The 20,315-nt window shown below is 37.4% G+C and overlaps 1 protein-coding gene across 1 annotated transcript in view; it reads left to right on the top strand.

Annotated features, from left to right (window-relative positions):
- st3gal5 (ST3 beta-galactoside alpha-2,3-sialyltransferase 5) overlaps window positions 1-20,315 on the top strand; it is a 30,401-nt gene that overhangs the window by 6,170 nt on the left and 3,916 nt on the right. The window contains exons 2-6 of the mRNA XM_079893053.1: window positions 9,889-10,008; window positions 10,146-10,266; window positions 12,277-12,614; window positions 16,202-16,388; window positions 16,464-16,622. Of these exons, the coding sequence (XP_079749179.1) occupies window positions 9,971-10,008; window positions 10,146-10,266; window positions 12,277-12,614; window positions 16,202-16,388; window positions 16,464-16,622 (843 nt within the window). The 5' untranslated portion in view covers window positions 9,889-9,970. The remainder of the gene's footprint in view (window positions 1-9,888; window positions 10,009-10,145; window positions 10,267-12,276; window positions 12,615-16,201; window positions 16,389-16,463; window positions 16,623-20,315) is intronic.

The following is a 20,315-nucleotide window of genomic DNA, read 5'->3' as shown; positions in this document are numbered from 1 at the left end:
CAGCCACCATTAAAATTTGTATATAATTTCATATAACTTTATTATTATAAAAATAAATAAAAGTGTATTTTAAGTGTTTGTATACAAATCAGTTAATTTTTACCAATATTATAGTTGGCTAATGAAGCCTAAGGCTACAACTGATTCCCATAGTTTACAATAATAGTTAAGAGATTTGTTTTCCTTGAGAAAACTTGCAATGTATTGTACCTGATATCCAAAATAATCGATATTGAATCGAATCGAATCGTAATTGAAATCGAATCGAATTGCAAGCTTATGAATCGGAATCGAATTGTGAAATTTGTGTCAATACCCAGCCCTACTGTAAAGCAGATATGTGACCCTGGATCACAAAACGAGTCACAAGTCGCACAGGTAAATTTGTGGCAATAGCCAACAATACATTGTATGGGTCAAAGTTATACATTTTTCTTTTATGGCAAAAATCATTAGGATATTACGTAAGATCATGTCCCATGAAGATATTTTGTAAAGTTCCTACCGAAAATGTATAAAACATTTATTTTTGTGAGTGAATGCAGCTCAATCGCAAACATAAACTTTAAAGGTGATTTTCTCAATGTTTTGATTTTTTGCACCCTCAGATTCCAGATTTTCAGATAGCTGTATCTCGGTCAAATATTGTCCTATCCTAAAAAAAATACATCAGTGGAAAGCTTATTTATTTAGCTTTCAGATGATGAATACATCTCTATTTCAAAATATTTAACCATGTGACTGGTTTTGTGGTCCAAGGTCACATATTGAAGAAATATGTCCATAGATCCGGTAAGTTCATTTTTGTGTAAAAAAGTTTAGTTCATTTATCTATACGCTCTGGAGAAAACAGTGATGACAGTCATCTTCCAGCTTAGTTCAGTTTGTTTGTTGAGGATCAGTGCCAATGGCTGTCGTGTCAATGAGGCGTTCACAGGGGAGTGTCTAGTTGACACAACCTTTGCTGACACTTCAGGCGTAGGGCTGGACGATATGGGCAAAAAAAAAAATCACGATAATTTTTTTAATATCAGTCGATATCGATAATTATCACGATAAAAGTCAAATCTTTATTTCTTTCAAGTTTAAAGGCAGATTTTTGCTCTTAAGTGAAAGTTGTAGAAACCAGAGCATTTTTCCTTAACAAAATTTATTTTCAAATATTTATATATTTCAAATATTTATTTTTGATATTTATATCTTCATTAATTTCTTAGTTTCTGCATGTGCTAATTTTTATTTGGTAAAATGTAATATTCTGACTTTGAGTTTTATTAAACTTAACCATTAGTCATCCAGTATCCTGCATTTAGATCATGATAACCTCACCATCATGGCAAAATGTAACTTTATGGTTTCTATGGTATTTGTATGAAAAACAGTAGCCTAAATACATCATTAAATACTGTAATTATATTCCATCAGTCCTTTAATACATCGTCTACATTAACAATAAATATACAATTAAATATGTATATCCCACATTTCATGGTGCAGTTAATATTACTAGGCTAACGTTACTGTAAATCCATGGTAAATGATGGGAATTTGTAGATGGAAAAGCCTTCTGCGCACAGTGTTTCTCCTGTTTGTCAGCGCTGTTTCATCTGCCTTTAAACTGGTTTAAATCACTGAGACATTGTGTTCAAGCGCTTCTCACTGGATCTCGTGACGAGAGCGATCAGAGTAAACCATAGACTGTAAAAAATATGGACAAAGCATCTGTGACGTCACCCATAGACTTTCTGAAGAACGGTTTTGAAGCCGTTTATGGGGGGTATGGGCGGCGCCATCTTGGAAAATCTTGGTAAATCCTAACCCCGCCCACCTTCTGGCCAATCCATATATGGGTAAAGGACGCGAGTCCGGTTATGGACTCGCAAATGGTCCTGCAAATGGAACAGCGCGCGTCACTCAGCTCGCTCTGCTACTCCAGGTATCTCTGTATGTATATTTTAGGCAACAATAAAACGAAATAAGTTTTAAAACACCACACTGCCTCTTTTCGTTTTCATTTAAAGAAATCTTAAACATTATAGCCACACAAATGTGGTTCAGGCAACGCGTATTGATTATATTCACTGCATATAACGTTAGCCTATTTATAACAAAACGAAATATAAAACTAACCCTGCCTCTTTTTGTTTAAATATAATATAAAAATATTAAACATTTTAATATGGTCCAGGCAATATGTGCATTTGTACTAAACAACAGATGTTGCAGTAAACAACATTACAGATCATCTTCGTTGTATTAAAATTTAAAATGACAAAACTCAACCCAGTCTCTTTTTGTTAAATTTCAGTTTTATCAATATTAGCCATTTTAAAAGTATAAGTAAAAGTTACAAGAAGTTATACAAATAAAGCAAACAATTCAGTCAAACATACAAAGTCAGCGCTCTAGTCTAACCATAAAACGGTAAAGTTACATAGCTTATAAAGTTATGAAATTTCACTTAAAGGTCCCGTATTATGCCCCTTTTCACAAGATGTAAAATAAGTCTCTGATGTCCCCAGAGTGTGTATGTGAAGTTTCAGCTCAAAATACCCCACAGATCATTTTTTACAGCATGTTTAAATTGTCATTTTTGGGGGCACAGAAAAACACGCTGTTTTAGTGTGTGCCCTTTAAATGCAAATGAGCTGCTGCTGGACGACGCAGGGGGCGGAGCTTCATGAGCTCGCGCTCAGTGTCAGGACAATTTCAGCTCACGGAATGATGATAATATCATAAACTCTCAGTAACGGCGTTCATTTCGAGTCGGACAATAATGCCTACAGAGTCAGAGTGCTGTATAGAGATGAAACAGGTATAGTTTAGTAGTTTAATTACGGTTATTATAACGTATTTGTCATCTGCTTGTAGGCTATGTATCCATTATTTATTAATAGCCTACAAGTCTGCTGTCTGAATGATGATCAAACATATACTGATGAGTTTAATAAAGTTTATTGTACATCACACAAAAGATGAAGCGTCAGTTTTAGGCTACTTCAGAAAATCACCATAAGAGCTGAGTAAACAGTAAGTTATAAGAAGTGCGCAAGTAGCCAGTAGAGATGAGGGAGCATTCCTGTGGGCGGAGGTTAGTCAAAAAACGGTTCTAGTGACATCATTAAAGAAGGAAGTAGAGGGATGTAGTCCAAACGAGCCGTTCACTGTAGTCGACTTCTGTTAAATAAAATATCTCGCTTGGCATTGAACTTTGAGCTTTATAATTTTACAGATATTATTTATGCTCTAACAGCAACATTACACACTAACTAAAGTTTGAAACATGGGATCACGAAGAACGGGACCTTTAACTTAGCCCTCAGCCAAAACGATTGGCCAGGGAACAAATTATAGATTCACAAGACCAAAAATCGCCCGTTAGATATACACAAGACGAATTATATCTCATGTTTAACCACTACAGAGACGCCAGAGTCAGCGGCAAACATCAGAACGACTAGCCGGGGAAAGGTTGTTCCAGGCGGGGTACATGAGCGCCGAGCGCCCGGTGATCGCCTGCATCTCACAACCTGGATAAATGTTTCATAAGTCTTTATAAATAAACCACAGATTTGAGCTTTAAACAACTACATTCTCGCCTGAAAAACTCTTAAAACTACATTTCATGATACAAAAACAGTAGTATTATATTTCAAGTCAACTGTATATTAAAAAATGGCGCTTCTTATGTCAGCCTATGCTCTTTATCAGCTGTCAATCAAACTGTCAATCAAAGTTAACTACGCCTTTATTTGGCATACATTTTATATCTAAATACTATCTAAACTAACGAGTTAGAAAAAAAATAACCCCCCTCACAGTTGTCAGGCACTCGGAACCTATCGAAAAATACAATAAAAGTCCATGGGACCAACCTGTAAAAACATGAATTTATGCTGTGAAAACTGACATTTTAACATGGGGTCTATGGACATTTGCTCCCTTTTGGGACCTCGCCCTAGCGGATTTTCGATGTATTGCAGTTTTTCGCACTTCCGGGTAGGCTTCATTTTTCAGATTAGAATGTTGCCCCTTGGAGTAAACGCATCTGCTCTAGTGAGCTCGCGCTGGCTGCGCTGCCGTGCGGATAAATGGTCCGTGTGGCGCACGGTTCAAATGAGATTCGCTTTTGGCGCATAAACATTATCGAACATTTATCGAAACTCTTGTTATCGTTTTATCGAGAAAAATTATATCGCGATAATTATCGTTATTGTTTTATTGCCCAGCCCTACTTCAGGGATGTGTTGTGGTCATGTCTTGGCGCAGGTCCACCATCTGATCTGGATACGGCCTGGATCCAGCTGATTACAGTAAACCTCGGAATAAACAGACAGACTAATATTAGTGTAGATGCCATTGTTCTTACGATGTAACGAGTACATCGGGTGTTATTGGAAGCGTCTCCGGTTCCGGCTGACCTAATCTATGCAGCCTAATAATCATTTAACTGATTTGAATAATAGAAATTGACAATGTGTTATGTGTATGCCAAGTTAAAGAGATGTGTTTTTAGTCTAGATTTGAACTGACAGAGTGTGTCTGCTTCCCAGACAATGTTAGGAAGACTGTTCCAGAATTTTGGTGCTAAATAGGAAAAGGATCTACGGACAGCAGTCGATTTTGATATTCTCTAGGTATTATCAACTGGCCGGAATTTTGAGATCGCAATAGACGTTAATGACTATAATGCGTTAAGAGCTCGGTCAAGTACTGGGAAGCTAAACCATTTAGTGCTTGTAAGTAATCAACAATATTCAGGGCTCCAGACTGCGACCAAATGGTCGCATTTTGCGACCAAAATTTGAGAATGTGCGACTGAATTTTACATCCAGTCGCACATGTGCGACCAGTAATTTTTTTTTTTTTTTACGTTAACGTGGAAGGGGCGCGTCAAAGAATCCGGAATGTGTAGCAGGCCAATGAGTGTGAGAAGAATAGGGAATGGCCACTGTAACTGGCTAATGTGTGGAGGGGGAGGGTCCTAGAGATAAGCGAGCGCGCGTAAGTTAAACGTCTGTGGGAAGGAGACGGAGACAAATATCAATGTCACGGACAGACCTATTTTTTTACAGTCTATGGGACAGACACAGTCGGTCGGATGATGATAAAGGCCTGAACCCACTATTTTCGGGAAGACTGGCTACGAAAATTCAGCTGGTTGAGGTACTGTAAGTAAGGTGACGAACTCCATGAGCTGCGAATGTTGCAGTCGCTACCCCAGAACTGCGGGGAAATAGAAGTTTGCAGGCACTTCGCAGTTTAAACACAAAACGCATCTCAGCCTCAAGCAGAGTATTCCGTGACATGTTATTAAATAAAATGAAAAAAACTGCGCTGCGCTACTCATTTCTACTTCATAGACCGTTTAATAGTTCGAACCAATAATAGACAGCGCAGAGCTTCTCTCGCCAGTCGCGGGCCGATCGCGATCACGCGAAACAGTTACATCGTGGAGATCCAGTGAAGAAATCCATTGAGTTCGCGACAGAATTAATAACATTGCTGCGAGATCCAGTGAGAAACATTCAGATTTGACGCAGAATTCTCTGTTATAAACCATATCAGATCAAACAGCGCTGACGTGGAAACCAGGAGAAACATGTGCCATGAACGAACAAGTTATAGAAGGCTTTAGGTCCACAGATCAGCAACATTCACCATGGATTTAATGTAGTAACACCACTTACTGTAACTATGGTATATTGTGTTTATAACAGTAGCCTACACATCTTTTTCCAGCACTTCAAAACTATAATATCATATTTAAATGTTATTTTTAATGTGTTGACCAAAACATTTTTTGTTCATCCTTTAAAGATTGTCCCTATTTATAAAACTAAAAGTTTCAAGAAGTAGGAAAACTCACACTTATTTAAAAAAAGAAAAGAAAAAAATATTAAATTACTATTGTAAACATAGCTGCAGAGGACGCTTATTGGCTATTTTCACTCCCTAATATCTATTTTGTCACTCATTTTGCTTTTGAATTATTAAGACATTATGAATGATAATAATTAAAGTTAACTTTATCTATACACCTCAAATTAAGCTCAGTGCTTTGTCATCCCACAGTGCTGCCAAATACTTTCTGTACTTAGTGCCGCTGCCCTCAAATGTTAGTCTGGAGCCTGTGATCTTAAAATAAAACTGCACCATACTTTCTGTACGTTAAGGCTATTTATTATCAAAGCATTTGTCAGTAATACAGTTATTTTGGGGGAAAATGTGAATAATTGCATTGTAAGATGATTTAAGGTGCGCCCCTAAATTTTCTGCTTGTGCTCCTAAAATTTTAAGTCAGGGGCTACAGCGCTCCTAATAAAAAAAGTTAGTCTGGAGCCCTGATATTTTGAAATGTATACTTATGTTTAATTGGGAGCCAATGCAGTGTTGACAGAACAGGGCTAATATGGTCATTATTCCTGGTTCTAGCTGCTGCGTTTTGGACCAGCTGTAGTTTAAGTCATTCTCTCCTCTACAATTCTTTCCAAACAGAGCTAAGTCATCTGGTGATTTAAATGTATTGCAGGGTAGCCTGCTAACGATTATTAATGTATACGGGCTCGCAAAATCGCCTGCCCGACGTCCCGGGGCTATTGTGTTTTCCAATCGGGCTACCAAAATGCATAACCGGCCTGCCCGACGGGCTATCTGAAATAGTGTTCGCTTCAGTCTTGCTATAATCAGATCCAGCGCGTTCTTCATCTTCAATCCGCAGCGGCGCCGAGCAGAGCGCACATCAGAAACAGAGAGAACAGGGTGTGTGTCTGTGTGTGTTGTTCATCTGAGTCTCATTGGTCTGTCACTCATTGGTCTGTTGTGCTCGTCAATGTCAGAATATTTGAGATGACCAATCAAATCAAAGTAGGCGGGCTTTATGTTCACAAGAAGCTGCTGCGCGCGAATTTGAGCAGAGCGCCTCTCGACTTCAGTTTACGGTCAAGTGCGAGATAAGATGTAAGTAGCTAAACTAAACATTTCATATTTGACAGCTTTTTTAGGTCATAAATGTGAAACGAATGACAAAAATAATCAGGCAAATGAATATACTTTTGTCGAATTTCTCCATTTTGAACTGAAAATAGGCCTATGTAATGTGACTAATAATTAGTTTACTGTCAATTAGGGCAGGGGTTTTCAAACTGTGGGTCGCAGATTGGGAAGAGGTGGGTCGCGCAGTCACTATTGGCTGCAGCTAAATTTACGTTTCATGAATGACACACACACAAACATTTTGCACGATGTACCAACGTTAAATAGAAATCGCTATGAGATCGCATTACACAGGAGAATTCAAATGTCACGAAAGGCGCTGCGTTTCCCAAAAGCATCGTAGGCCTATGCCTAAGTAGATCATAAAACCGTTGCCACTTACGATCAGCTTAGCTCCCGATGCTTTTGGGAAACGCAGCGGAGACCTAAATCAGCCTTTCGTGACATTTGAATTATCCGGTGTAATGCGATCTCATGCAGAATGCAGAGCAGTGATTGGAGTAAACGAGTTTCTTCTTGTTAATAATGCGCACATAACCGCTTAATGAACCGCGCCAACATGTCGCAAGCGCGCGCTTCATGAAACAAATCGCACCGATTTCTCTGTCGTCTGTTCAACACAGCACTGTTGTCTTCCAGAGATATGGTCGTCGTAAGAGTGCGTTGTTTGCGTTCCCTTGGATGCATTTTGCTACAACGCAAAAAATATACCCTATAGCCTATATAAAAAGTATTTCACATGTACACACACGAGCACGAAAGCGTTTTCTGCGCTGAACAACGCAATGCGTTTAACAACACTCGCAGCATAAATATTAGTATTGAAATTCTAGGTCCTGGGCCTACTGTCAAATAAAATGATTAGTCTATTATTTTTTTATATTCTGATTTTTGTCATATAAACCTTTGGTTATGATTAAGCTTACTTTTAAAATCTTTTTTCATTTCTTTAAATTTGTTCTGCCATGTCTGGTAAATCAGTTGAGGCAGCAGACAAAAACTACTCAGTATTCTTCACATTATTTCAACAGCCATTAGGCTGTTAGGCTCTCAATTTTTGATAATGTGCCAAAAGTTTGTATTGCAATTAAACTTGTCATTCATACTATAACAAGAAAAAAAAAACTGCTCCAAAGAGAACTAACGCCTCCCACCCCATGCTTTAAAATTATTTTATATTTTGGTGGGTCTTGAGAGAGATTATTCTTGTCTAGGTGGGTCCGGGAATGGAAAAGTTTGGGAACCCCTGAATTAGGGGACATTAGCATTAACAAAGCCGTTTTCATCATAGGCACAAGATTAATAATGAATGTGTACATGTTGAGAATTAATATACAATTTGTAGCCTTCAGTAAATTAAAAAAGTTCAGCTTTAGGAGGGGAAGAGACAGGGCAAGATGAGGAGACTGAGAGAAAAAGAGAGAGTGATGGATAAGAAGTGAGAGCAGGATATCATCTACTGCCTGCTGACATGGTTTTAAAGCTATTTCTTATCCTTTTTTGGCCTTCAAACGTTTTGAAATGGACATATCAGAGAAATAAAAAATTTGAACCCCCTAATAACCTTAAATGTAGGACCTCTTTGATTATAAAGCCCTCTCTGCGGCCCTGTATTAGGAATAAGATCAATAATGAATGTGTGATTGTGTACATATTGTGGATGAATTTAATAAACTTAGTTAGGCTACCTAGCTTTCCTAGTAGCTTTCAGTAAATTAATGCATCTGAGAAAATGATTCATAAATCAACCTATCAGTTAACCCTTCGTTTACTTTCTTCACTGACAGACAAAAATGAAAAGCTCATATCAGTCAAAGCTCAGCTTTAGGAGAAGAGATAGAGCAAGAGAAAAACAAAGAGAAAAAGAGTGTGATGCTGATGAGAAAAAAAAAAATCAGCTGCCCACTTACATGATTTTAAAGCTATTGTTATCCAATTTTTTTGGCCTTCAAAACATCTTAAAATGCACATATGTAGATCAGAGAAATCAAAATTTTCTCGGGGGTGCCCCCGAAGCCCCCTAACTAACCTACCTCACATTCAGGATCTCAGTGATGAAAAAACCCTGCCATCTGTACGTTAATTAAACAAGTTAATAGTGAGTATTAGACACTAAACTAAAGAGTTGCTCAGCCCCCAATGAGAGTATGATAATAAAAAATAAAAAAAAGTAACTTTTTAGTTTTAGATATTTGTGTTTTGAAAAAGTTTTTGATTCATTGTTTTGACTCTTGGTATTTTTAACTTTTGTTTAATATAAAGGGTTTATATATACCTAAAGCATGCATGTTTGTAAAACTAACAAAAACAAATGTGCCCAAGAACTGATTTTACTCTGTGTTCACACTTGTAGTTCGGTTCTCTTGGTTTTTTTGGTCTGGACCAAAAAAGAAAATGATACGTTGTCCTGATTCGCTTAGTGTTCACTCTGTCAATTTTAAGACCGAACCTAAAGATACAAAAAAATTACAATTAAATGTCAATTGAATGTGCATTTATTTCCATTCAGAATGAGAGAATTATGTGAGAGTGAAGGACTGCTGGTAAAGCAGATTGAGGGAGGTGTGAGATGCAAGTGGATCTGAAGCTTGAGACATTACAGGTGCAGGCAGCACACCTGAACTGATATCCCATTACATTACTTTCTTACATCATTTCCTCTACATTATTTGAGGTAGCATTTCTGAAGTGCAATCAGTAGAGCAGATTGCGGGGATCTTGCATCTTTGTCACCTTTTTCACCCCTGGTGAGTTTGCATTTCAACCAAACCTGCCAAAAGTGTGAACACACCCTCAAATGCAGTATTGAATGAATTACGTCAGCACTGCATTATTTGTGCAATTTTAAGTGATCAGTCTGTTTTTTTTTTTGTTTTTTTTTTCTGCTTTTAGGTGCCCCCGTCACATGCTGAAGCGAGGGCTTTTTGTTTTAGGCAGTAAAAGTAAAAAGAGGACTTGATGGTCAGATGCCACCATGAGGAGAGCTGTCAAACTGTGGCTTTTTCAACCCAGGTAAACATTAGACATGATCATATTAAAATGTCTTCCTTACCTGTAAACAATTAAAACATGTTTAACATTCACCTAAAAATGTAATTTCACAAATTTTAACCCTGACCCTGATTTTTACTGACCCTTTTTTACCTTAGCAAAAGGCTGCTTATTCTTCTTCTGAGCTTGGCAGTGATTTCACTGGGAATTTTAAAACTGCCTCTCTTTTACACGGACCCAAAGCCTGTTGAAGTGCCAGTAGACCCCATCTACCAAGAGGTATATATTTTTTTCATTTTACATCAGATTCAGGAAGTATCTACACCATTTCTGTGGTCCACCCAAATCAATTTAGCTTCGATGGGCTTAATCAAATCAAAACCTTTTCAATTCAAAATGATGAATCTAAATGCATAAATTTGTAATGTATTTGTACATTTTTTCTTTGGAGAATTTTGTGGTGTTGATTCACAATTATAAATGGAGTAGTCTGGTTTGCATTTGTGTTGCCAGATTTGGCTGCTGCCGCAGAAAAGTTTATTACGGTCTGTATTAAACTTCTCAGAAATGCTCTTGGAAGGGATAGTTCACCCAAAAATGAAAATTGTCATTAATTACTCACCCTCATGTCGTTCCAAACCCGTAAAACTTTCGTTCATCTTCGGAGCACAAATGAAAATGTTTTTGATGAAATCTTAAAGATTTCTGTCCCTCCATTGACCGCTACACAACTACCAGTTTGATCTTTGATCTTCCGCAAGAGATTTGTTCTCACGCATCAAGCAGGTTCGGCTGGTCTTCTGTTTATGTTCACTGATCGATATTTATATGTGACCTTGGACCACAAAACCAGTCACATGGGTAAATTTTTTGCAATTGAGATTTGTACATCACCTGAAAGCTGAATAAATAAACTTTCCATTGATGTGTGGTTTGTTAGGATAGGACAGTATTTGGTGAGATACAACTATTTGAAAATATAGAATCTGAGGATGCAAAAAAATGTAAATATTGAGAAAATCACCTTTAAAGTTTGTTTGCGATTTTGCTGCATTCACTCACAAAAACAAATGTTTTAGACATTTACGGTAACCTGGAAATCCAGACCTAAATCTTAAAGATTAATGGTCTGGCGTCGACTAATGAAAATCGGCCAGCTCGAGGGGCGGCACCAAGCATGCATTTGAAAATCTCACTGCACGCAATTGGATAACACTAGACCAATCACAACAATAAAACCCATACGCTTAGCTACCAGCGGAGCTAACTGGTAGATTATACTCTTACCGTATCCTGTCGGCAAAAACGTCCTTCTTGCAAAGGAACGATTCGAGTGACTTCGACGTCACAGCGCTGTCGTCATTTGTTTAGCTCGCCTCTGGCCCGCCTATATCAGATAACCCGATGTGATTGGTGCAGCTCAGATCGAGGGGCATATTTAATGAGCATCATTACTCGACACCAGAGTAACTCGCTGAGCAAATTCAACTTGTGCTCTCGCGAGAACTCTGGATTACCAGGGTACATTTACGGTAGGAAATTTACAAAATATCTTCATGGAACATGATCTTTTTTGAGCATGTTTGAGTTTATTATCATTTTTTTTAAATTACTTTAATCTTTGATTAATCTGGATCCTGGATGCAGTGTGTAAATTTTAGCGGCATCTTGCGGTGAGGTTGCGAATTGCAACCAACAGAAGTTACGGTGGCCGACAGGAAGTGATGTCGTCGACTGAGACCGCAGAGAGTAGCCAGTAAAGCAATGAGGTTTCTTTACAAAGATAAATTAAGAAATTATAATTATTTAATTATTCAGTAAATCGATATGTTATTGCGAGTTTTATTTATTACTTGTTCATCATTGTGTCAGTGTTTTATTCGCTGACTTTAGCTAGCTTCTTTGCATGAAGAACAACATAGTGACGAAACACGCTCTGTAGAGCAGTTTGTCCATTTAGGGCTACTGTAGAAACATGGTGGCCTAAATGGCAATTTCAATGTAAGGCCATTTACATTAGCTACAAAACAAGATATTTTGAAGAATGTCAGTAACCAAAGAGTTGATGGGCCCCATTGACTTCCATAGTAGGAAAACAAATACTATGGAAATCAATGGGGTGCATCAACTATTTGGTTACTGACATTCTTCAAAATATCATCTTTTGTGTTCAGCAGAGGAAAGAAATTCATACAGGTTAGAAACAACTTGAGTGGTGGTGAGTAAATGATGAGAGAATTTTCATTTTGTAAGTGAGCTATTCCTTTAAGGACTGTTTTTCACTTACAGCGCATCCATTCCCATGTCAAAGAGATACTGGCCAGAGAATGCAGACCTTCTTTTGCCCGACAGAGAATGGAAGCTGAACATTACAGCTCCACACGGGTGGTAGAGCCCTTTTTGGACAAGAACACTCAGTTAAATGAACAAATATTCCAGTATCCCCCACCATTTGGTTTCATGAATATGAAGAACAAGCTAAAGGAAATCTTGAACCTCCTACCAGCCTCTTCTGAATCGAGACATGGAGTGCGAGATTGTCATCGATGTGTAGTGATTGGAAATGGAGGGATAATGAAAGGATTAGGACTTGGACCTCTTCTTAATCAGTTCGATGTCATCATCAGGTGAGAGCCTGCTCCTATTAATTTGTGTGATTTTAGCTAAAGGACCTCTAGGGCTGGACGATATAGTTAAACTTTTGATAATGTTATATTAATAATGGTTATATATATATATATATATATACACAATTTAATATGACTTTAATATGAATATGACTTTTTTTATATAACTAGCAAATAAAAATATAGAATTTTGTGCATTCAATTATCTTGAACTCTGTCATTGAAACTAACATGTATAAACCTTAATTAAGTGAGAAACATAAATTCATCCTTATATAGAGAGTAGGGGGATAGCCATTTGTAGTGGTGTCCGAAACCATAGTGGGCATTATCGAGTGCACTCATTCAATCCCATAATGCACCACAATAACGAGTGTACAACTGATGTACGCTCAACAGCTAGAGAATACCCATAATGCACTGTGAGGGTCACGCAGAATGAATCCCTGCGTCTGACCAGATGGTGTCGCCTGCAGCTGAATCAATCATCCATACATTTTCCAAACTGCTGGTCTAATGTGGGTACAACATAATATCATACAGCTATAATTACCTGATTATTGAACAGTTTAATTAAGGTTTAATTAAGGCTAGTTTCCATGGCAGAGTTCAAAATAAATCTTTTCATCACTACTGGAGCTGCCAGTTCGCTAAGCACAAACTATGCAAAAGCTGCTGCTCTTCCGGCGCACTCAGTGTCCGAATTCACTCACTTGTTTTCATTCACTCCTTCGAGTGAACTATATTAGTGGAGTAAAGTAGGGAATTGTGATTGAGGGTATAGGGGGCAATTTCGAACACTGCCCAGTTGTACAATCGTTATTGCAGTGCATTGTGGGATTGAATGAGTGTGCTCTAACGTCCACTATGGTTTCGGACACCACTACAATTGGCTGTCCCCTCAAAAAGTTACCCTGTTCAAGGGTATACAGGCGAGATCGGCGTCGTTTACGGTTGGATCTACGACGCTATCTGATCGTCTTCGAACCTCCGACTTAATGCTTTAATCACGGCCAGAGGATCTCAGATTAATTTCAGATTTCACCAGCAAAAAGAATACAACAGTTTTTATTGAAAAGGAGCATGGCAAAGTGACATGATACATTACACATAATTTCCCTAAAATTTGATTGGTTCTTCATATACAAACCCTTCTGGTACTAGGGAGAAGCAAACTCTGTTTTCTTGATTGCTTCACTTTGTTACTCAAAGTCACGAGTTTATAAATCTAGACATAGGCTTCCTGTAGTTTCATTTCCCCTTTTGCTATATCCGGACATGATTCAGACACAGAGTACATTTTGTTCAAATATTAGAATGTTAGGCCTAAAGAAGTAAGGTTAGATATTAGAATAATGATTAGTTTAAAGTACAGTTTACTATTTTATTTCTTAAAAAAATCCATCACAGGAACTCAAGATATTTTCACGTTTTATTCTATGATAACCTTTAAAATACATCAGTAATACCCTTCTTGTGATTTTATTTTATTTTTGAAAATCCTGTAGCTCAATTTTCTTTTGAAGCAGTTCTGTATAATTTTTTAAAACGTATGTTTCTAATACGTAAATATACAAGGCAGTTCAAGTGTGCATCAAGTTAATTTTGAAGAAACCACTTGCGAATAGTCTTGATCTACACCAGGGGTGGGCAAACTTTTTGGCTCAAGGGCCACACTGGGTTTTAAAATTTGACAGAGGGCCGGCCCAGTAGCAGATTATGAAACACGATCTCATGAAAGTGCGTATCTGTACCACGAATTTTATTTCTCGTGCCATTTATATGCCAAAAATGTTTTTTGCGTGCATATGCTACGCACTGTAAACCCCTAGGATTAGGGCTGCGGAGTGCTTGCCTATCACACGCCGTAAAGTGCGTAACATATGCACGCGAAAACTGCGTATCATAAGCACTACAAATACAATACGTGGTATTCGCACTTTCATGAGATCGGGCTGAGCAAATACGTTGTGGCAACGTCTGCGCGAAATTCACCAACTGAGAGACGACATTCTGACAATACATTATTTATTCTAGATATCCCCCATTTAGCATGTTATGTTTTGAGGTTAATTTTTAATTAGTCAGATGTTAGATAATTATAGCCTATACTTTTTAAATATTGTTTATCCTTATTATTATTTAATGGGCCTAACAGTAAATTAGAAACAAAACACCTGCAAGTGTACACTTAGAAAAGTAAAAATGACAGAAGGTTACGTTAATTCAACTTTATTAAAACTGCATATGGCATCAATTTGCACTTCCAAAAGTCATACATTTGTGGAAAAAAACGAAATAAACGAATGTATAAATTTATTTTATGTATAATAAAATAAAACATAAAAAGCAAAGGCAGATCAGAACATTTAATGAACAAAACCGGGTTCTGTACATGGCAGACAGGGGAGCGTAGTCGAAAGCCGGGCGATAAAGAGCAGGCGATAAAAAACGGAATCAGTCAGGATACATCCACAAATCCAGAGGAGCAAAGAAACTAAATAGCAGACAAATCAAAGGAAAAACTAAACAGGTGTGCAAGCGGTTACCAAACATGTTTTTCTCCGTAAGTTTCCAAAAAAGGAAAAAACATTAACGTGCAACAAGTCTATGCGCTTATGTCGCTGTCTGTTTGGTTTCCATGGTGACGCGTCATTGCTTGTTACGTGACACCGCAGCCACAACAGCGCTGAATGAATGATGATCTGCTTTTATGTCATTTTTCCTTTTTTACATTTGTTAGCTATGGCATGAAATATCTGATATTCTGATTGTCAAATATATGCAACGCAATATATATGTATATATATATATATATATATATATATATATATATATATATATAACACAAAGTATTGCAAGAAAAAGGCAAAATGAACACGATTATAAGACAATTTTTTAAATACTCGACGGGCCGGACTAAACAGCCTAACGGGCCGTATGTGGCCCGCGGGCCGTAGTTTGCCCACCACTGATCTACACTGTCAGCGTTCTCGTTCATAATGCAACATGTTTGACCTGAAAGACAGCGGCAGCAGTAATAATGCCTGCCACTCTTGCTCTGTCTGCACAGCACACGTGAACGCGATAGGGAACACATTTCATTCGGTCCTACGCCTTTTATAGACAATATATATTTATAAAAAAACTAAGTGACTAATTAACATAGTGATTGCTATCAGGATATGAGGAGACTTTCAACCAGCATAACAAAAGTGTTTCTGTAGAGAATCACCTATTGCACCTTTAAAATGAAACTGGCTTGTGTTATTGTGTAGGGGCTGTTTCATAACGAAAATAACCCCATAGCACCATCTAGCGTCCAAGTTATTATAATGTTATTATTTATTATAATATATCATATATAATAACTATTATATTGTTAGAATATATTGTTTGCATTGTATAGAATCATGATAATATCGTATCATTGTGCCTTTGGTGATTCCCACTCCGAGTAGCCATTGCAAGCGGCTTCATGTGCATTTTTTTGTATTACTTAGGTTTTAGGTCCTATTACTGAGTTTCGCACTTTCCAAATGTTTGATTGTAAATTTTTAAAAGAGCAGAGGAACTTTTCTATGCAGACTGAACAATGCTCCTGTCCAAGATTTCAGTGCAGATGTTGGGAACCGCACCTCCATCAGGATGAGTTACCCTGAAAGCTGCCCTAAGGTTTGGGAAGACATGGATTCAGAGCTCAAATATGTGGCTGTGATCTATAAGTCTGTGGACTTCCACTGGCTTCGTGCGATGATCACCAAGACATCCATTGTGAGTACTTGTTTAGATTATTGCCTTTTAAAGTCTTGCTCAATACAGTCTGAACATCAAGTTTGAACTTTTCAGTCGCTGTGGGACTGGCTGTTTTTCTGGCAGAATGTGCCAGTGAGTGTTCCAATCAAGACCTCCCAGTTCCGTCTCCTGAATCCGGAGGTTATTAGGGAGACGTCCTCGGATCTACTTCACTATCCCAATGCTAAAGAACGGCTCTGGGGCTGGGACCAGGTGAGTTCCTTTTCACTTGTTTTATTGGAGAAAAAAATTGATATAGATTTGAATCGAAAAGATTTTTAATGTTTATAAAAGAAGTATTTTCTGCTCACCAAGGCTGCATTTATTTGATTAAAAACAACAAAAACAGTAATATTGTTAATTATTATGACAATTTAAAATGACTGTTTTCTATTTTAACCTGTTAACCGTTGCCAGTGCGCCCGCGCACTGAAAGTTTCAGATTTAATGTTATACCTTGACAAACTATACATCATTAAAAAGATATAAGACTCAAGTTTCAGTATTTGACCACTATTGTATTCTGAGAAACTTATAGCGACAGTTATTTCTTAATTTGTGTCAGGAGTTATGAAATGAAAAATTAGTCGATACCTTTAATATGAATTATGAGCATCAGCCGCTTTCATTCAGAAAAAAACTCTGTGCTGTCGTCATGACAGCGCTTGACAAAACAACGTCCCTCAGGGCTTTTAGCTCAAAAATGTGCAGATTTGGAGAAATATTGATAGATTCTCATAGGTTTATATCCGATTTCTATAGACAGGAATAATATTTATTGAATTTATACCCAAATGCGTCGATGTAATCATTATGAGCGATGGATACTGTGATGTATTGTGTTTTCAATCCATACCAATAGCCTGAGGGCGCCCTATGCACAATAATAGTCCATATATGGAACACATGAAGAAGAGCCATTATCATGTGACATTCCAGGAAGCCACGAACACACACACACAGCTAACTGAGATCGCTGTAATATGCATAAAGATGTTTTGAAGACAATAAACACGTTTGCAATGATATTTGATTTTCCTGTGTTCTTCAAACCATGTCAGGTATTTTCATAATAATAGATTATATTTATAATGTAATGCTAATCTATATAGCAGGGGTCGGCAAGTAACTTTGGCCGCGGGCCAATATTTTTTTTAGCCAGTAGGTGGCGGGCCAGCTACACAGAGTAGGCCTATGGATACAAATTAAATACTCTTATATAGGCCTATAATCGCAGAATATGATGGGTCCGTCACCGTCCGTGGATCATTCGTTCAATCGTTTTTTCAAATTAAAACCAAAAATAAAAAGATGAAAAATGACTTGTTTTTCCATTATTTATTTCCTGAACTAAAATGAAAAAACGAATAACGACGTGTTTTCTGATTTTCTGATTGTGCTCAGATCAAAAATAGAAAAAATTAATTACTGGATTAGACAAATTTTCATTTTGATTTTTGATTTTGAATTTAACACCTTAGGCATATATCAAGGAAATCATTTTAAACAGATCAAGTACTATTGTGGTAACAGAACAGATTATGCCTCATTCGCTTACAGTCTGACTTTTGAACTTTATTCCTTTTTTTTATTATTATTTATTCGGGACACACACATACACACCTACGGTTTAATGAGGTCTGTCAATATAAATATTAGGCTATTTTAACATTGTAGGCCTACTGTCAGCAGAGAAAAAAATGCCACAGAAAAAAATTATGAAATATAAATAACATAAATTAAATAGGACAAAGCCTATCGCTCAAATTTCTAAACATAAACGAAAATCATGTTGCCCTACTGACAAATGAAGTATACTATTTTCTGCCGAACTATTTCAAACATCCTTGCAAAAAAAGAATGTTGTTGACTGACAATGGTTTCAGTACCAAACAGCTCCTCAGAGCTATAGGTGTAGGGTAGACTGTGTACAGTTGAGACACTTTTTGAGTTTTGATTTTTCACACAAAAATACATACTGAAAAGAATTGAATTTTCACATAAAATGCCACATGACATTACATTAGCTTGTAGACTAATATATTATCAATCAATAATACCCATAAGTAGTTTATATTTTCCACAATTAGCGAATAAAAATAAGGTGCTTTTTGTGTCAACTCTGTCTCAACTGTACCTATGTACGGGACAGTTGAGACAGTACTATGGTACAGTTGAGACACCCATTTTTAATGAGGGAAATGTAACTAAATGTTCATTGCAAATATAATAAATAAAGACAAATGAAGAAAATAACAATTGGGCAACATGTCTGTTTATTCATCCTTTCTAAATTCATTAATTTGATGTAAATTAGCACTGTTAAAATTTATAAAACATGAACAAGATATTTAACAATATTCATTAATAATATACAGTTTAAATATAATAAATATGAAATTGTATTTTTAATTGCATCCTATGCTGGCCAATTATGACGCTTAACCTGTTATCATAACACTGAACAAATAAACAGCGTGTTTTGTAATATAACTCTATTGGGGTACGGTTGAGACACTTGTGTCTCAACTATCCCCCGCTGGCCACTTCTCACATTTCTCTAGATTTTGCATTGAGCTTGCATGACCCAATACTATGAAATATGCCAATTTTTAGGGCACAGAATAACGTTTGTAATGGTACCAGTTACGTTTAACAGTCACATAAGGATAATAAGTTATTCATAGTTGAGTGCGCAAAAAACGATGCAAGCCTTCCCTTAGAAAAAAAACTTTTGCAGATATCTTCTGATCGGAGACGCGTCCAGTCTTCAGATTTTGCAGGATAAAAGAGGACACTAATACGCATGTGCACAGCAAAAATCACAAATTGTGCATGCTGCGCGCGCAAGTTATTTAAGGTGTCTCAACTGTACACATGTCTCAACTGTACACAGTCTACCCTACAGGTGGTCAGAATGAAGTGCGGATACGCTGTCAAAAGATGTCGGGATGGGCTATTGTCAGTCAGACCACCCGCTCCGTCCAAAGTAGGCCTACATCAGAGTTCTGACCGCTACCGTCTTTTGACGCGCGAATGGACACAAAGTGGTCAAGCGTGAACTAGACGCGGCAGGCGCGAATTTGCATCGCTATCGCGTCCGGTTTGAACGTACAGTTATACTTTAAAATGTAATCCCGCGCCGCATGATTCCCTATGTGCGTTTCACACAGTATGCGGCGGTGAAATCGCCGCGCGACTACGGCTTTTCTCAAGTATTGGAAGAGTTTTGTGCAGCATTTAGGACTTCCAAAATAATCCGGCGGGCCAGAAAATATTGCTGGCGGGCCACTTTTGGCCCGCGGGCCGCCAGTTGCCGTTCCCTGCTATATAGACTTTATCATCGTGCAGAATTCTATAAAATAATATATTTTCTGTCAGATTTTTTTATCTGAAGCCAAATTAGATCACAGAAGATTATTTAAAACACTCGACTTGCGTTATAAAGTAAGTTTGGAGCACAAACATGGTTTTAATCTCATAAATTGTCGTGTATTGATGGTGTGCTAAGCTAACATGCTAGCTAGCTCTGGGTGCACCTGTCACATAGCCGTTATTCTTTTATGATTTTTTTCTAAATAGGAATGCTGACTGAAATGTTTATTTATTCCAGAAGGGCATTTGATACGGTTAGATACAGTGAGAACTTTGATAAAAGAAATTAGGGATTGAAACCCTATGAATAGCCTGTGAATAGCCAGTCGTTAGTAGCTATAATGCAGACAAAAGAAATGCATATTTAGAGCCATAACCAGGCTGGAGAGGTGTGAATGTGTGCAGGAGAGACTGAGACTGAATGGGGCTCGTTTGCACCACAAAACAATAGAGACAAAAGACTACTCAAAAGATGACTAAACATCAGTAGCATTTTAGAGTCTAATCAAAATAAAGTCATGACATGATCTT

The sequence above is a fragment of the Squalius cephalus genome, assembly GCF_949319135.1.
Source record: "Squalius cephalus genome assembly, chromosome: 14".
NCBI classification, from domain to species: Eukaryota; Metazoa; Chordata; class Actinopteri; order Cypriniformes; family Leuciscidae; genus Squalius; species Squalius cephalus.
The sequence above is the reverse complement of the archived record's forward strand: the minus strand, read 5'-3'. Positions and strand labels throughout refer to the sequence as shown.